We start from the raw sequence: 15,532 nt of genomic DNA on the forward strand, positions 1-15,532 counted from the left end.
TTCGTTATTTGTTAAGTTAATTCATGATCGTTTATAGTCTTAATCATTTCTTCAAATCTCTCTTTAACTGGAGCGGTAAAAATGTGTGAGACCAAAAATAAACATGGTTGTTTGTGACTTCTCATTGACAGAAATTTTACCAATAATCTTATTGACAAAGCGTCAATCGTCGATCGTCTCCCCTTTTGGCCATATGAATAAATTTCATGAATTGATTCTTTGCTTAAAAAGGGAAATAAGTTTGATATCTGCACTTCCTTCCGTTGTATCCGCACCCCAGCCTTTTGGATCACTGCTCGCAGCAGGTGGTGAAAGATTAATTGTTTTCCTTAAAACTAATCAAATTTAGTTTAACACCTTAAAAGTTGATCACAAAAATAAAGGCTTGTCCAGAATCCTGTGTTTGGCGTGGAAAGAGGGTTGGTTCAAAAGAAAAAGAAATAATTCTACTAACAAAGGTAAGACAGAAAGACAGATTTATTCTGATTAAATCGGTTGGAATCGAGCTGTTCCCTAATTTCTTCCCAAAACAATTGCAATTGCCATGGAATTTATTTCTTTTATTCAGCAAAGAGTCGCGAAACTTTCCCCTCTTCTGTAATTTAAAACACGTATTGCGCTTTTTCTTTTATTTCAAAAGAAAACATAGGATCATCTAAGATAAATCTTGAGAAATTCTTAAGAAATTCCAGAATCTTATATGTACGTTTTTTTATAGAAAACTTAAATTATACTTTAGATCAAGAAACGCCTGGACTACTAGCATTTCATTCAACATCAGAAAACCTCAGTCCGTGAAGCGAGGCATAGTAATCAAAAATAAAATAAACTTGTCGCTGAGCGAGCGCGAGCAGTGTTCGATGGACTGAGAATACTTACATGGGCCTTTCTGTGCAACGTTTTCGGCTTCATTTTAAGAGTATAGGCGCTTCGTCGAGCAAACTATGGTCTCAACTATTTAATAGACTCTTTAAAAGTTTCGTTATTTCATAACCCAAACCAGTTTAACGATTCTATCACTGATTTTAGATGACCTCACCCATGAGCTGTTCGAAACATAACATGAGCCAAATTTCAACTGATCAAATGAATCATTTCAGATGTCCCAGGTCTTTCTTGTTTCCTTGGTTCTCCTGTTGATCATCTGTGCGGCTACGTCACTTCCGGCTGACCATCCGCAGCCTGGGTACGACAATGACTACAGGGAGAACAAAAGAGGCTTCCGTGGACTCCCGCCGATAACACGAAAGGGAAGGGGAGGTTACCTCGACGATCCTTATGGGTACGCCCCCGACAAGGAACCAGCTGATTATGAGCCCGTCAGCGTGTAGAAGGAAGGCTACGTTATTGAAGTAAATAATTGGGTCGGGACTAATGAGATGAAATAAAGTGACGTCGCCGATTACAAATGTGTACATCTTTATTAACTAGTAACTTGTATTTTAATATGACTGGTCCAGAAAACGAGCAGGAAGAAACAAACTCCGTATTCCAATTGGCCTGGTTGCTTGGGATTTCTTGCTCGGGATTGTGCGCTTTGATGGGAGGGAAAAAAGGAGACCAGGTTTGCATATTTCATAACCTCTGGGCGAGATTTTTATGTAACAAAAAATTTATTTTTTTACAATTTTAACAGTTATTAACACAATTATTACAAAGTACGTCATTTTTGTTGAAACCTAGCTATTAACACTATGGTGGACAATAAGGGCCCATCCATCACAAGACCAAATTCGTCAAATTCGCCTCCACGTACAAATTTAACCTAATTGTGTCTAATTGGAAAGTTTTAAATTCAGCCATGACGTAGAAGTCACGTGTCGAGGGCTTGCAAATCGTTCAGAGTGAGGGAGAAGGAAAGGGGGGGGGGGAAAAGAGAAGGGGAAATACATGAGGAAGTAGGGCAGCAGTGACTCACTTCTGCGCTTATACGCCGATACCTTCTTACGTCCCTCTTTTATTCTTGGTTGTACATTTATCGATCGAGGATCAAATCTTTTTTCAACCCTTTTAACCCCACAGTGATAAGCATATAATTTCTCCCCACAACATGACCCCGACTCGCTCACTGAAGTCACAACAATACAGGAAATATTTACCAGTTAGTGAGGCTCTTAATTGTTAAACAAATGTGCCTTGCCAACACCTTAGGAAATGAATAAAGACAGTCAGGGGAATATGCATTCTGATGTTGGGGAGTAAAAGGTTAGTTTAAAATAAGTAAAACTAGTTAAATCCGCGAGGTGCAGAATAGTTCAAATCAAGATGGTCTACAACTACTACTACTACTACTACTACTACTACTACTACTACTACTAATAATAATAATAATAATAATAACAATAATAGAAACAAAATTCAAGCAGTTAATTTTATTTAAACTTTTTACTTATTTACATTTTACTTGTGGAAGGTGGATTGACAGGCAAGATACAAAAATAACTCGAAGAAATGCTATATTTACACCCTCGTCATTTATGTCCAATTAGGATACGTTTCAGTTAAAATACAGTTTATAACTACTACACTCAGGTAGATAAATGCTGGTACATGCTTTACTGATGCCTGAGAAAAATCGCTGGTTGACTGCTATCTACAAAGCAGTACCTCAAACCATTCACCATGTAACTTCCTAAATAGCAGAATAAAGTTTGCGCATGTCACGAATCCGAATTCTATTGCATTACAAACGTTAGTAACAATGGCGGAATTAAAAAGAAAAAGAATTCAGATCGTTGACAATTCACATCAATTTAAACCATTCTTCTGGGAACTAGAGTATATAACTATCGCCGAGGACCACCCAGCACGACGCTGACATAATTTTCGTATTCTCACGATTGCAACGATCCATCAGTTTGTGGATAAAACTGTGGTGTTCACAAAATATCTTGTGCCTCCGTTGAAGGTTAGAATTAATCAAAAGTTTTAAACGTAATATTTCTACTCCCTTCTTCACCTGTGAAATTGGACAGCTTTTCAATGTTTTCAAAAATTCCACCGCTTTACTGGTATTGCTATGGTTTTACACGTAAGCCCGCGAAAGTTCGAGCCATGCGCAAACGTTAGTCAGCTCTGCCCTGACAGCTAATGACTGACTTGTGATTCTCTTAAATTCCCCTATTCAGCTGATGTACATTTCCTTGTTAATCTGTTTTAAGAATTTCGTGTTACACCAAGATAACACCAGCTAGATATCTCCAAGTGGAAGGATAAATGAAAATCATTGGAAAAGAAGAAACTGTTTGCCCTTAGGGTGACTTCCACAACACAGACAATCAAGTACCAGACAACATCCTGTCTCAATTTGGATGGTTAATTCTTTACATTCACTTAAAATGGATATTTCATTCAACAGTACACAGCTTACATGTGCTTTATTCAATACGCTGCACAAAAAAAATTTGCTTTTAACGATTGAAAATGAAGAAAAGAAAAAAAAAACTGGCTTCAATATTAGTTAAGAACTTACAGTTTATTTTTATTATATTTTTTTTGTGGCAAAACAACAAATTTACCCAGTTTCATACCAGGTAAGAATTTAATTTTTTTTTAACAGAAAATGAAGAAAACTATGTGACAAGAGCACAGACAGGTGAGATAAGTTATACAAATATCACCTTCAGTGACCAAAGTCTCTCCCCAACTGTAATCCTACTGTATCTCTGCTCTATCCAGTAGGATTTAGTTACCTCTTGAGCACAAGTCTCCAAATCATTGTTTGACGATGTTGTGATGCCCTTCAACACTTTGACTGATATATTCAAAAACCTCCTGTACACTTTACAGGTTGAATTATCTGCATATGCAATGTTACAAATTTTTCCCACAATCAGCCTTCACAATGATGAATTGATTTGAATTTTTTTGTGACTTAAGAGTATGTTTTTCTTGAAAAATGAAATTCTTGATGTCTTCAGTTTGAGACACAAGTTGTTTTCAACATCTACCTATATGTACTCAAAAGCCACTAGCATATTTTTCGAGAAAAATGAAATTCTTGATGTCTTTAGTTTGAGACACAAGTTGTTTTAGACATCTACCTGTACATACTCTAAAGCCACTAGCGAGGTACGTGCATCTGAAGACCCTGCCTCTGAGTATACAAAATGCATCTGCTGAGTTAAAATATATCTGAGCAGTACTGTAAACCCGTAAACATTACCATGCATACATGTAGCTCATGATTTATGGTACGTAGTGAATTCTAAAGAACTAAAATAATTCTGTGCTGTAATTCATGAATGGACAGTGGTTTACTGATAATATTACAATAATTATCATGATAATACATAATGTACATGCAATTCAAAGAGAATGCTAGACACAATTTTGTTACCTAGTTACAACTCCTTGCTAAGATGAAGCACCCTTTCATTTGTCATTACAACACATGTTACAAAAAAAAATGTAACTCTAAAAATTTCTCTGTATGCATGTGACTATAATTTTTTCCAACAAGTTTACTTGCAGTACATTACTTATCCCCTACAGGCACTTTTCCTATACTGAGATTTTAAAACAATTTGTTGGAGTCATGTTTAAAGTAATTTACCCACTCTTTCAACTAAGATTTTTCTGAAGACTGTATGACCAATTATTTCCATCTAACTAACTAAACACTATTCAGTGATTGCTACATCGTATACATTCGCTTCAGCAGTTGGGGACCCCCAAAAGTTCAGAAAGACTGCTGGCCTATGTGCGACAAGACACTTATACTGTGCAGTCACAATTTTGGAGAGAGCAGAGCATCATCATATCACACTTTGAAGAGTTCTGTGGACTACTTGGGGTCACAAAACTTGTTGATCCCTTGTCAGATTTTCTGCAGCTGAGATAGCCTGTCACACACTACTGAAATATCTATATGGCCCAACATCCACATAAACTCCATAGCACAAGAGAGAGTTATTCTGCTCAAAACAGAAACCTCACCTTGGACTCAGCACTATGACATCTATTTACAGCAAAGAGGGGCCCTCCGCTAGATATTCTCAGGGCCTTCTTGTGGGACATCCTTGACTAAGATTATACGGTTAAATGCTCTCAGGCGCCTCCAGAGTTGGACATACACTTTACATTGGACATACATAAAAACCAATCCTCCAGTGAAACCAATAGCTACCACCACCAGTTTGGTCCAAAAAGGCCAATCCAACTGCCCTTCCCTGATTTCCTCAGCAGTGCGCTCAATAAGAACCCACAGTGACCACACCACACATGTGATGGCAATCACATGAAATGAAACTGAGCAGAGGATCTTGCGGCGCTCACTTCTTGTCATATCAAGAGCTTTCCACTGTTTTAAAATAAAGAGAGTTTTAAAATACACAATGCACATGTTTACTGTGATATTGGGAAAAAATGAGATAAAGACACAGGAATAACAGAGAAGGGAAACAGAAAGTGACACCTGGAGTTGAATCTATCCCAAAAAACAAACCGTTTTTCCAAACTAAACTATTTGATTTTTTTGTGCTGTTTGCAAACATTAGAGGCCATTTACTACCACAGAGTCTAAACCAAACTGCGGTTTTATGCAAGCAGTGGGCCTTCCTTATTCTCTATAAGAGGGTTGTTTTCATGAAATAAATGTCCTTCCACCCCTAGCTTTCAGCCCTGTTGTCACTACATTCACAAAAAAAAATTTTCAGATAAAAGATTTACCTAAAATTCAAGCACAGGGTTTTGTTAAACAACAGCTTAACTTTGTTTAACTAACCCTCCCTTAGAGATGAACTAGGTTTCTCACATCAAAGCAACATTCCAAAGCATAGAATGCAAAAATTGTCAAATATGTATACCAGCATACAGTGGTTTACAGTGAATTAATGTACAGTGTACGTGTACATTGTCTTCTAACCATATAGTTCTTTTTTTAAACTTGTGCACTCAGCAACTAACCTTGGTTATGGGCTTCATTTTTGATTCCATGCGGAACTCATATTTACAGAGTTCACATTTCTTGGTGTCTGAGCTTTTGATCCATCTCTGGAGGCAACTCTGATGAACATACTGCAAAGACCCAGCACACAAACATGGAGAGATCAGAGGTTGGTCGGGTTCTGCCTCACAGTGACATATTCTGCAAATCTCTGCTGATGAAACCACTGAGGTCATCGAGATGCTTTTCTTTGGGGGAGCTTTTGGTTTGTCGTTACTGTTTTCCGTAATTGATGTTGTTATTTGTCCCTCTGGTGACTTTGGTTTCAAATTCTGCAAAGACAAAATACACATGGTGAGATGAAAATAAAACAAATTTCCTTGCCCTTCAGGCAAGCTACTTCTAAGATTACAACATGTACAGTATACATGTAGTCCAGAGCTCTGACAAGCAAGCCCAAATTTAACTTCATAGTAAATTTTAACTAAGGTCTGCATAATGGTAAGTTATCAGTAAATTCAAAAGTATTGGTAAATGGCTTCCACTTAATACATTGTATCATGAAGAATTTAAAACATATTCTAGATCTTGTAGCAGGCAACAACAATCAATTCTTGAGTATTACATGTATTTCTTTTAAATGGTTAAATGCAATCAATGTTCCAAAAGTAACAAAGTTGAATCAAACAAGTTGTGTCATTTAAGTTGTTAAATATGCACTGTACTTTACACAAAGTCCAATCATACTTGTACATGTAGAAACAAATCCAAATGCTACTTGTTGAGTTTGAATTTATGAAAACATCATTGAATTGCAACACAAAATTACAACAGTAGAGTATATGATTATTAGGAGGTGCTGTTTAAGTTAGAAGCTCTTATAATTTCACTAAGACATCAAGTCCATCTACTGTACACTTAAATGTATTGTCATTAGCCATGGCTTTTGCATTCAATGGTGTATTTAAAATACACATTGTAATAACCAAACACATGTACATAGATTGCATGAACCTCTTCCCAAATCAAAATGCATTCCTCCTTTCTATATATTATGTACACACCAAAACCTGAATTTACCTTATTCTGCAGTTCAAGAAACAACAATAAAAACTAACTTTCCAATTCCCTTATTGGACATAAACCTGTACTTCCTCTGCAAATTCTACTTGCCAGTCAGGTAACTCGTAAACATAAAGTAGGTATAAGGAATGTTTTGACTTGCCAGTTTAGCAACTTTCTTTGAAAATTTACAAGCCAAAAATTTTTCCATATAGTCCCCCTTTACACTCTGTCAGTGATGACTGATCCCCTCTCTGTCCCACCTGAGAACCATGAGATCATCTGGTGCAAAAATCCTTCAACCCACCCACCCACCCTGCAGCAGTGAAAAATGAGTGGTCTCTAAGTCAAAATTTAGATGCCAAAATTTTCCCCCAAAGTGTACTTGCCATATCAACCAGAATGGTTGCAGCTTGCAGCACTGTCCAGTAATATAAATAGATCAGAAAGTTCAAGTTTCATCTAAAGGCAATGAACTGATGTGAAAAGAAAGAAAAAAGTGATGTGATGAGTGTATTATTAAAGCCTGGTTTTCACTGACCGGCCAAGCATGACATTTCCATTATCACCATGAAAACAACCTCTGAACAAGCAGCAGTGCAAGGTCAAGATGAAGGAAAAAGTTTTTGATCCTTGTGCTTGTGCATGCACCAAGGTGGTTTTCACAATAAAATAAGAGCTGTAACCTTTGTTTCTGTACTAGCATTGCATGTCATAACTGACAAGGTGTAACAGTATATGACCTATGTCCAGACCAGGCGAATAAACAAAAAGTGCTACATGTTAAAGGTGCAAAAGGCTTTCAATCTAAACCTAACCAGAATTAAAGTTCCAACTAAAAAATTGTCATCCATGGTTTTCATGACAACATGTGTATAACTCTTGCCTGGGTCATTGATTCTAATGTTCACTGAAATTTCTTTTGTGATAAGTTGTAAGAATAATATGCAGTTAACACATGAATTAACATAAAATGGAAATGATAATCTACCAAAAATAAAGCAAAATAAAATTTGTTGTGCAGACATGTACCAAATCTAAACATTGATGATCTAATTCATAAACAAGTGGCCTTGAATACATGTAACTTTAAATTGTACATGTACATTAATCCCTCCTTGGATACATTTGCTGACAAATCAGTATCATTTAACCCTAATGGGGCTGGTGGCTGTTCTTACCAAAACCAGCTGAGTCAGGAAAGTACTAAATACTAAAAACTATAATCACATTTCCAATTTGCTCACTTGGTTGTCATCCTTTGAATGCACATCAAAACAAGTTAGTGATGGTGCTTTTGCCAAGAACGACAGCCCTTACTTTACAGCAATTCATCCAACCTTGCTAAAATAAAACTTTGCTGCATACTGTATCTCTTATTACCCCATACCATACAAAAAAGGTTATTGCCTGTCAAATATGATGAAATACAATACTTGTAGAGATCAATATACATGCAGAATATGCAGCTTAAAGATTGAAAGAGCCTGGTGTACATTCTCACAGCATGACCTACATATGCCCCATATCAGGCCAAGCTAGAACAATCATGCATTCAAAACATTTCTACAGGTTTACATATCTTGATAACATTAAGATTTATGCTTTTGTGTATAAAGCAAACCAATCTTTTTAAAAGGAATATTACCGCTACATACAATATATATTTGTACAATTCAGCTTGTATTAAGATAATTTTTTTAAAAATAGGCTGAATTACAAACGCACTTTGATCAGTTCTTACTTGCAGTCTATTTAAAGACAGATGCATGTTGACATCACTTTTAGCCACAATTTGCTTCTTTACAGTGTAAAACAAATAAATTATTTGTTGACATGTGTTTGTAAAATAATAGATCACAGATGATGTCAAAATGTGGTAAGGACATCAGTGCCACTATTTTACTCTCACCAAATTTTGATGTCATCTACAAACTATTACTGATCAGACGACACAGCAACATGGAATCTATTCATAACAAATTAATAAGCAAATCATGTCTGTAGGTTATTCTAATCACCTCAGAGTGCTCTATTTATTAATCTGCAGAGTTTATGCAAGGATTTTGGATGCAAAACGGTGAAAAATTTTGTAACACTGAGAACATGACCAGTTACTCATTTCTACAGTAAACTGGCTCAAAAGAGCATTCTCAGCTTTGGTTACTAAAAGAACAAATTAATCTCTTAAATTCTCAAATGAAAGTACAAAAGAGCAACTGCAGTGCTAAAACCTGTGCTGCATTGCTAAATGCCCCCACCCCATTTGATTTAAGGTCAAGGATAAAACACATTGCCATCTGATGTTCACTATGTGGTAAGAATCATAAAATGGTTCCCAAGATTTGTTAATAGTTGGATACATTCATGGCTAAAAAGATAACAAATACAGGCAAGCACGACGAGTTAAACTAATAGAGAAGAAAGCCTCGATTATCTTCAGAATCGCATTAACTGTGCGATGGGAGCTTCGATACGAAAATATTGCTCCTTCATCGCAAAATTTCCAGGTCGGATTGTTCTTCCTTTGAATTCATACAACTTGCCTTCAAAGAGTCATTGTAAGAAACCATACATGTAGTTGAGAAACGGATAAACTCTACGGCATGGGAAAAAATCTACCTTGTTTGCGCCATTGTGTGGCCTTGAAAATCATAAAAATAACACGTTTAAAAATAATGTCTTGGTTGATAACTTCAACAAAACGCATTGACCTACGAAGCTATCTGACTATCATTACGCGTGATCTGCTGCAGACTTTGTACGATATAACAAGGAATACTTGATCTGAACAAGTAAAAATTCGGATAAAAAGTATACCGATATCCATTGAGAGAAATGCTACATCTAAAATAACAAACCTTTGCTAGACTACTTAATCAAAGTCCGTATCAAACCCTGTATTATGAAAAACAAGAAAAACTTCATAGCTGTCCATCACACGAAAGGCAGTTGAGTCGCAACTGTCTGCAAACCTTCGAAATCTTACCTAAACCTAAAACGTGATTTTACCACAGCTCATCAGAATTCCTACCAAAATGTTTTCGCCGATAAAGCAATTCTTCTAGTTTACTTGGAGGTTTAGAAGTCGAACATCCAGAGCTAATCAACCCCATTCTGCGAGAAATCATTTACATTTTCATAAAATCAAACAGCGCTCCGGCGAGCTTGTGTAACTTTACACTCGTGAAATGTTTCGTGTGGAATTTGGTTGCAAACAAGGCGCTTAAATTCTACGAGTACGATGACAGCAGCAATAACCGACAGAACAATACTTTCAGTCGGACATAGATAACTCGACGACACAAGTCAAAGTTCTTAAATATTGAGAAGCGAACAAAGTATTTTTCATCACGCACGTAAGCTTGCTGTGAAAATGATTGCAGCATCGTATTAATTCTAAGTAAAACAGTAATACCACACAGGAAAGCGAAATAACTTTGTAATCTTCTCATTTGCCGAACTCTCGTCATGGCTTTTCAGTCTATCACATTTTTTGCCAACCGTGGCTTAAAAAAGAGCCATGTTTACTGCCGATTTCACCCGACCTATCCAAGTGACCTATTTGGCAATTGGATAAACAAAACGCGAAAGGCGTAAAGAAGAGAGTTGAAGCCAACTTTCTCCGCTAAATTATCAGAGAATTAATCTTTATAGGATAGATTTAAGCTCTAAAATGTTCTTACTTATGTAATAACTTACTTTTCTGTCTTTGTTGTTTGTCTGCTGCAGAGTCACTGGGTTAACGACAATTTGCTGTACGGGCATCGTTTTCGCCTCTCGAAACCCGAACATTGAACGATCAGTTCAGCAAGTCCTTCAACCGTAACGCCAAAAATCCCAAAGCCTATACTCCATTTAAATTGAATACTTCTTTTTTCTTGACAAAATCTACCGTAAGATACACAAAATCGAGCGTTTATATGACGACAGTCTCCTCGACGCTATAGAGAAAAAAGATGGCGGATGTATGAAGCCTAATGTAAAAATTTGTCAGAGCGACCGAACTAACATTGTGACGTTAAAGAAATATCTGGATCGTGATTGGTCAATGGGTAATTTGTTCAGAAATGAGATTCGGCTCAGCATTGGAGCCGAACGCAAACAAGGAAAATTCTCACCAACATCCTGTCTGCAATCTGCCACAATATTTTCTTAATTGGAAGGTTGTTAAGACTGCACGAATAATCTTTTATCTGAAATTCATAATTTTCGATCCCAAAATCTATTTAAGCTGGTCAAATCTTTCGGAAAATATTGCAAGAAAGTTACCAGTGCTCGAGATTCTGCCCAATACTTCACCTGTTCTTAATGATCTCAACAACCTTTTGGGTAATAATTTCAATCACCCTGTCATATTCAAGTCTGGAGCGACGGCTTTCAATGACTTTAATTTCAAATTCTCTTAAGTTCTATCATAGTTAGTAGAGGAGACTACTAACTATGGTTCTATTATAAATTTTTATTTTTTCTCTTTTTCTTTTTTAGCATGGGGAGGGAGAGGAGGTCCCAATGTAAAGATCAAATGACGTTGACAAGGAAGTTGGTCATTGCCAAGCTGGAATTAACCCAAGGTCCGAACAGAAAATTTTCATTAAATCGTCTTCAAACATCGCTTTTACACTGCCATGTGTCAGTTCCAATTGCGACATATGACGTTGGTTTTATATGAAAACCGCTTTGTAATGAACGAAAAACATACCTTCTATTTTCCCGTACAGACAGGCTTAGAAAGAAATATGTCAGAAGTCTTGATATGTCAACCACAAAATAGTTTGACCTAATTTTTCGCCGTCCTTCAAACCAATCCCACATTGTTCTATGGTTAATTAGACTTCCCCTCTGAATCGTTTTCACGTCGGCAAAAGAAAAGATTCCCTTCGCCAATGTAAGCAATATTGGACAGGAAAAATGTTGAACTAACTCAGGTGCTCTATCGGCTTATAATATAAGTCAAATAAGTTATCACTCAGGAGCTAAAGCTTTTGAAATACTCAGTACACGGTCTAGCATCTCAGGGGGTGAAATTTCGGCCAAACATTAGCAATTTCCAGTTTTAAGCATTGCACCAATACAAAAACTGCACTATTATCGAGCATCCTCATCGAAAACGGCCGGTTTTTTAATCGTCTTATTTAATTTAGAACCGGAAAATTGAAAACTGAATGCGAACTTGCGGCTTGATATGTCTCATATATGTGGCTTCAATATTTACGCATTTTGAGTGGTACTTGCTTAGATCTATTGAGGGACAGATGCAAAGCTGCAAAGATGAGGTTATCAATAACAGCGTTTTGCTTCTTTATTATGTAAATCAAATGGAGTTTATCGGCTACCGCGCATCTGTTCTGTGATAGATCACGGACGACGTCAAAATGCGGTGAGGATATCAGTGACAAACTCGACTGCGCCTCGTGCAGGTCGTGTGCCACTTTTTCCTCTTTAACCGAGCAGACACCAGCAACATGAAATCTATGTATTCATTTAAGAACATTATCCGCCTTAGTATAAGGGAAAATTACAGTACAATTGTTAACCATGTTAGCTTTTGTCGGGTCAGGGATTGTGTCTCATTTAGTCCGTGTGTTTTACTGCTACGGAGTTTAGTGTAAAGGCCGATCTCATGCTAGCTATGAGAGCAATCCCGTTTAGGAATAAGGGGTCCTCTATATGCTTTTCACAATGCAGCGGCAGATCAAGAGTGAAGGTCCCGGGGGGGGGGAGTATTCAGAATCCCCCCGCCCCACTCCCCGCTGTGTGTTTTTAATTACTTGACTGACGCTACAATTCATGCGACGGCAGGAGAGCGTATTACCATTCAACGGAAGCTCTCGATGGGATTAACCGTTAGCCATAAAACGGTAAACATTTCAGCTGTCAGGCGTAAAAATTGACAAATTTTAACCGTTTGTCATAATAAAGTTAACTGTAAAAATTGTTTCTGATAACCGTGACGGAAAGAAATTAATGGTAAGCCGTATAATGGCCAAAATTTCAACCTTCATTACCCCAATGAGTATGTGGTAAAATACCGTTCAAAATTCAGTCAGGGTACTTTCCCTGTCGAAAAATTAATTTTCGTGCCATAACTGAGACCCACTCAATTGGCTGAGGGCGGGCGTGAGTCGCTCAGGATGTAATTTTGGACATCGTTAGTTGTTGTCCCTTTTGTGTCTGCGTGTGCGGGGTTTTTATTTCATTTTTCAATTTTTTCTTTCAGGATGTATTAAAACACTTGATCGTAATATCTGACGTAATGATTAACACCAGCGCTCTTCATAATAATTTAACTATTCAAATGGTAGAAATACAGCACTTGACAACGCAATACAAGAAACCCTTTCTGGGGCTTTTAATAAGTCACGCGTGTGTATTTACCTTAAAGTATTTGCTTGCTTTTCTTCTCGAGACACATTTTGTTGGAACAAGACAAAATCAGGAAGGGCTTTTTAATTTTCACTTGCACCTATTAAGGGCCTATTAATAACATTTATCTTATTTGAATTACCTCGATATAAAAAGTGTTCTTTTTTATTAGGCACGATCGTGGGGATGCAAAGAAAATGAAGAAGTTCGTCAAAGCTTGAAAAATGGTTCTGTTCTCGGCAAGTAACGGCTCATTCTAATTTATACGAAAGTAAGTCTGTTTTTGACCTAAATCATAAACATTGGCATGAACATAATAGGACTTTTACTTCAGTTAAGAGTTCTTAGCTAAAGTAAATATTAATTTAGGTAAATTATAACATTAAAAACTCGAAAGCGCATGGACCTTTCTATTTGAATTGGTTAAAGTTGGTTCGAGCAAAAATAAGGCTTCGATTCTTCTCCCTTTTTAACGGGATGAAATTAATCGCAAAGCCTAGCCTGAATTTTCTACCGAAATTTTAAGTTTTATGAGGAAACCACTCAGTCAACACATTACACAGAGTGTGATAAACTTGTCATGCACAGCAAAAACATTGCTAGTTCAGCCGCTGAAATTATTTTTAATCCAACGAAATATATCTCATGGATAAATTCACAACCTATTTGTTGCAGTCCTAACTTGAAATAGAGCCACCGCACCGTTATTTCACACGCATCGTTCAAAACTGTCTTCCTCTCTATGATTCGTCGGTGAATTTGACGAAAATGATCGGTTTCCGAACTCATACTGTGCGTACCAGACTGGTTTTGGTGCTGATACTCGTCCTTCCGAGCCGGGTTGTCTTCGGCCAAAGGATAAGAGGAATTAAGATAGCTGGTAAGAATGTTCTTTATCTAGAAAACAGCTAAGGTAGATTTTCAATCGGTGGCAGACAAATGTGACCAGACAAACTCCACATCGGGGGTTCATCTCAGTTTTAGACTCCGCACAATATCCTCGGCACGTTATCTGTCAGGGTAATTTAGTATCAAGGGGATAAGTTTGTAAAGAAACTGTAGTGCTGCGTCGGTGAGAGAGTATATAACAGTCAGCACTAAAAACGGCTGAGAAGAAAAATACTCACAGCATTCCATTCACTCTCACATTTCACTCTCACAACCACGCAGTTAAATCTATCATTCTTAAAAACTTTGAACTACTTTAAACTTGTACTATCTTTTCGCAACCTCCACTAATTTCATTCGAACGTGATTAAACATAGGCGTTTTGGTTAGAAGTTCATTTAAAACCAGTGACCAAACTGCAACTTTCAAATGCGCTCGCTCGTGATGCATAACTTGTCCTTTCATTCATAACGTGGAGAAAATGTCGCAACCCAAGAGACCCATTAAGATCACTGATCACTTCGCGTGCACCTCCGCCAATGTCAACTGCTGCGTAACTTGCACTTATTGCAAAAAGTTGTACATTGGTGAAACAGGAAGGCGACGTGGTGACCGATTCCGAAAACACCTTAGCGAAAGAAAGAAATGATAAGGACGCATCCAAACCAATCGCTATACACTTTAATCTCCCTAATCATTCTAAGCAGCATATGGCGGTTGTGGGGAAAGACTGCAAACTGCCATATGCTGCTTAGAATGATTAAGGAGATTAAAGTGTATAGCGGCTGGTTTGGATGCGTCCTTATCATTTCTTTCTTTCGCTAAGGTGTTTTCGGAATGGGGGGTGGGGGGGGGGATAGGGATTTCCTGCCAGCCCCCAATGCTCTGGTCGTCACGTAGCCAACCAGCACCTTCAAGAGATTATAAGTTTAGCACCGCATACTCTGTTTCCCGCTTTTTACCACGCATTCGAACTTGGACTAATCCACTCCTCAGTGGGGGACAGGAGGGACATTATAACAAAAAATGTATTTTTTGACGTTGAAGGCCTAGTTGTATTTCCCGTAAGGTCTCCATGAGTGGCTTACGACCCTTGATTTGTACGTGAGTTTAACTGAACACATTTAAAGAACCATATCCGACACGGTGCATTATATATGTCAGACCTTGACTACTCTTGTCAAGCATCCTCTGAGGTCATCGATATAAATTCATCTTGGCGTCGTAACCGAGACGATACCACGTGACCAATGCGATAAGATGACCGCTGTGACATGTAGTGGCTTAAGACTGAATTAAGCAATTTCTAATCCCCTGTAAAACGTTACC

At 37.5% G+C, this 15,532-nt stretch overlaps 1 protein-coding gene across 1 annotated transcript; it reads right to left on the reverse strand.

Annotated features, from left to right (window-relative positions):
• Positions 1 to 2,357: 2,357 nt before the first annotated feature.
• LOC131772595 (E3 ubiquitin-protein ligase MARCHF8-like) lies at positions 2,358 to 10,929 on the reverse strand. The gene is made up of 3 exons (XM_059088555.2): positions 10,652 to 10,929; positions 5,908 to 6,219; positions 2,358 to 5,302 (listed from the first exon to the last, which is right to left on the reverse strand). Exons 1-3 carry the CDS (start codon positions 10,742 to 10,744, stop codon positions 4,988 to 4,990), a joined length of 720 nt encoding a protein of 239 aa, XP_058944538.1. The 5' UTR covers positions 10,745 to 10,929; the 3' UTR covers positions 2,358 to 4,987.
• Between the last annotated feature and the right edge of the window lie 4,603 nt (positions 10,930 to 15,532).

This window comes from Pocillopora verrucosa, chromosome 14 (genome assembly GCF_036669915.1).
Source record: "Pocillopora verrucosa isolate sample1 chromosome 14, ASM3666991v2, whole genome shotgun sequence".
In the NCBI taxonomy this organism is placed as follows: Eukaryota; Metazoa; Cnidaria; class Anthozoa; order Scleractinia; family Pocilloporidae; genus Pocillopora; species Pocillopora verrucosa.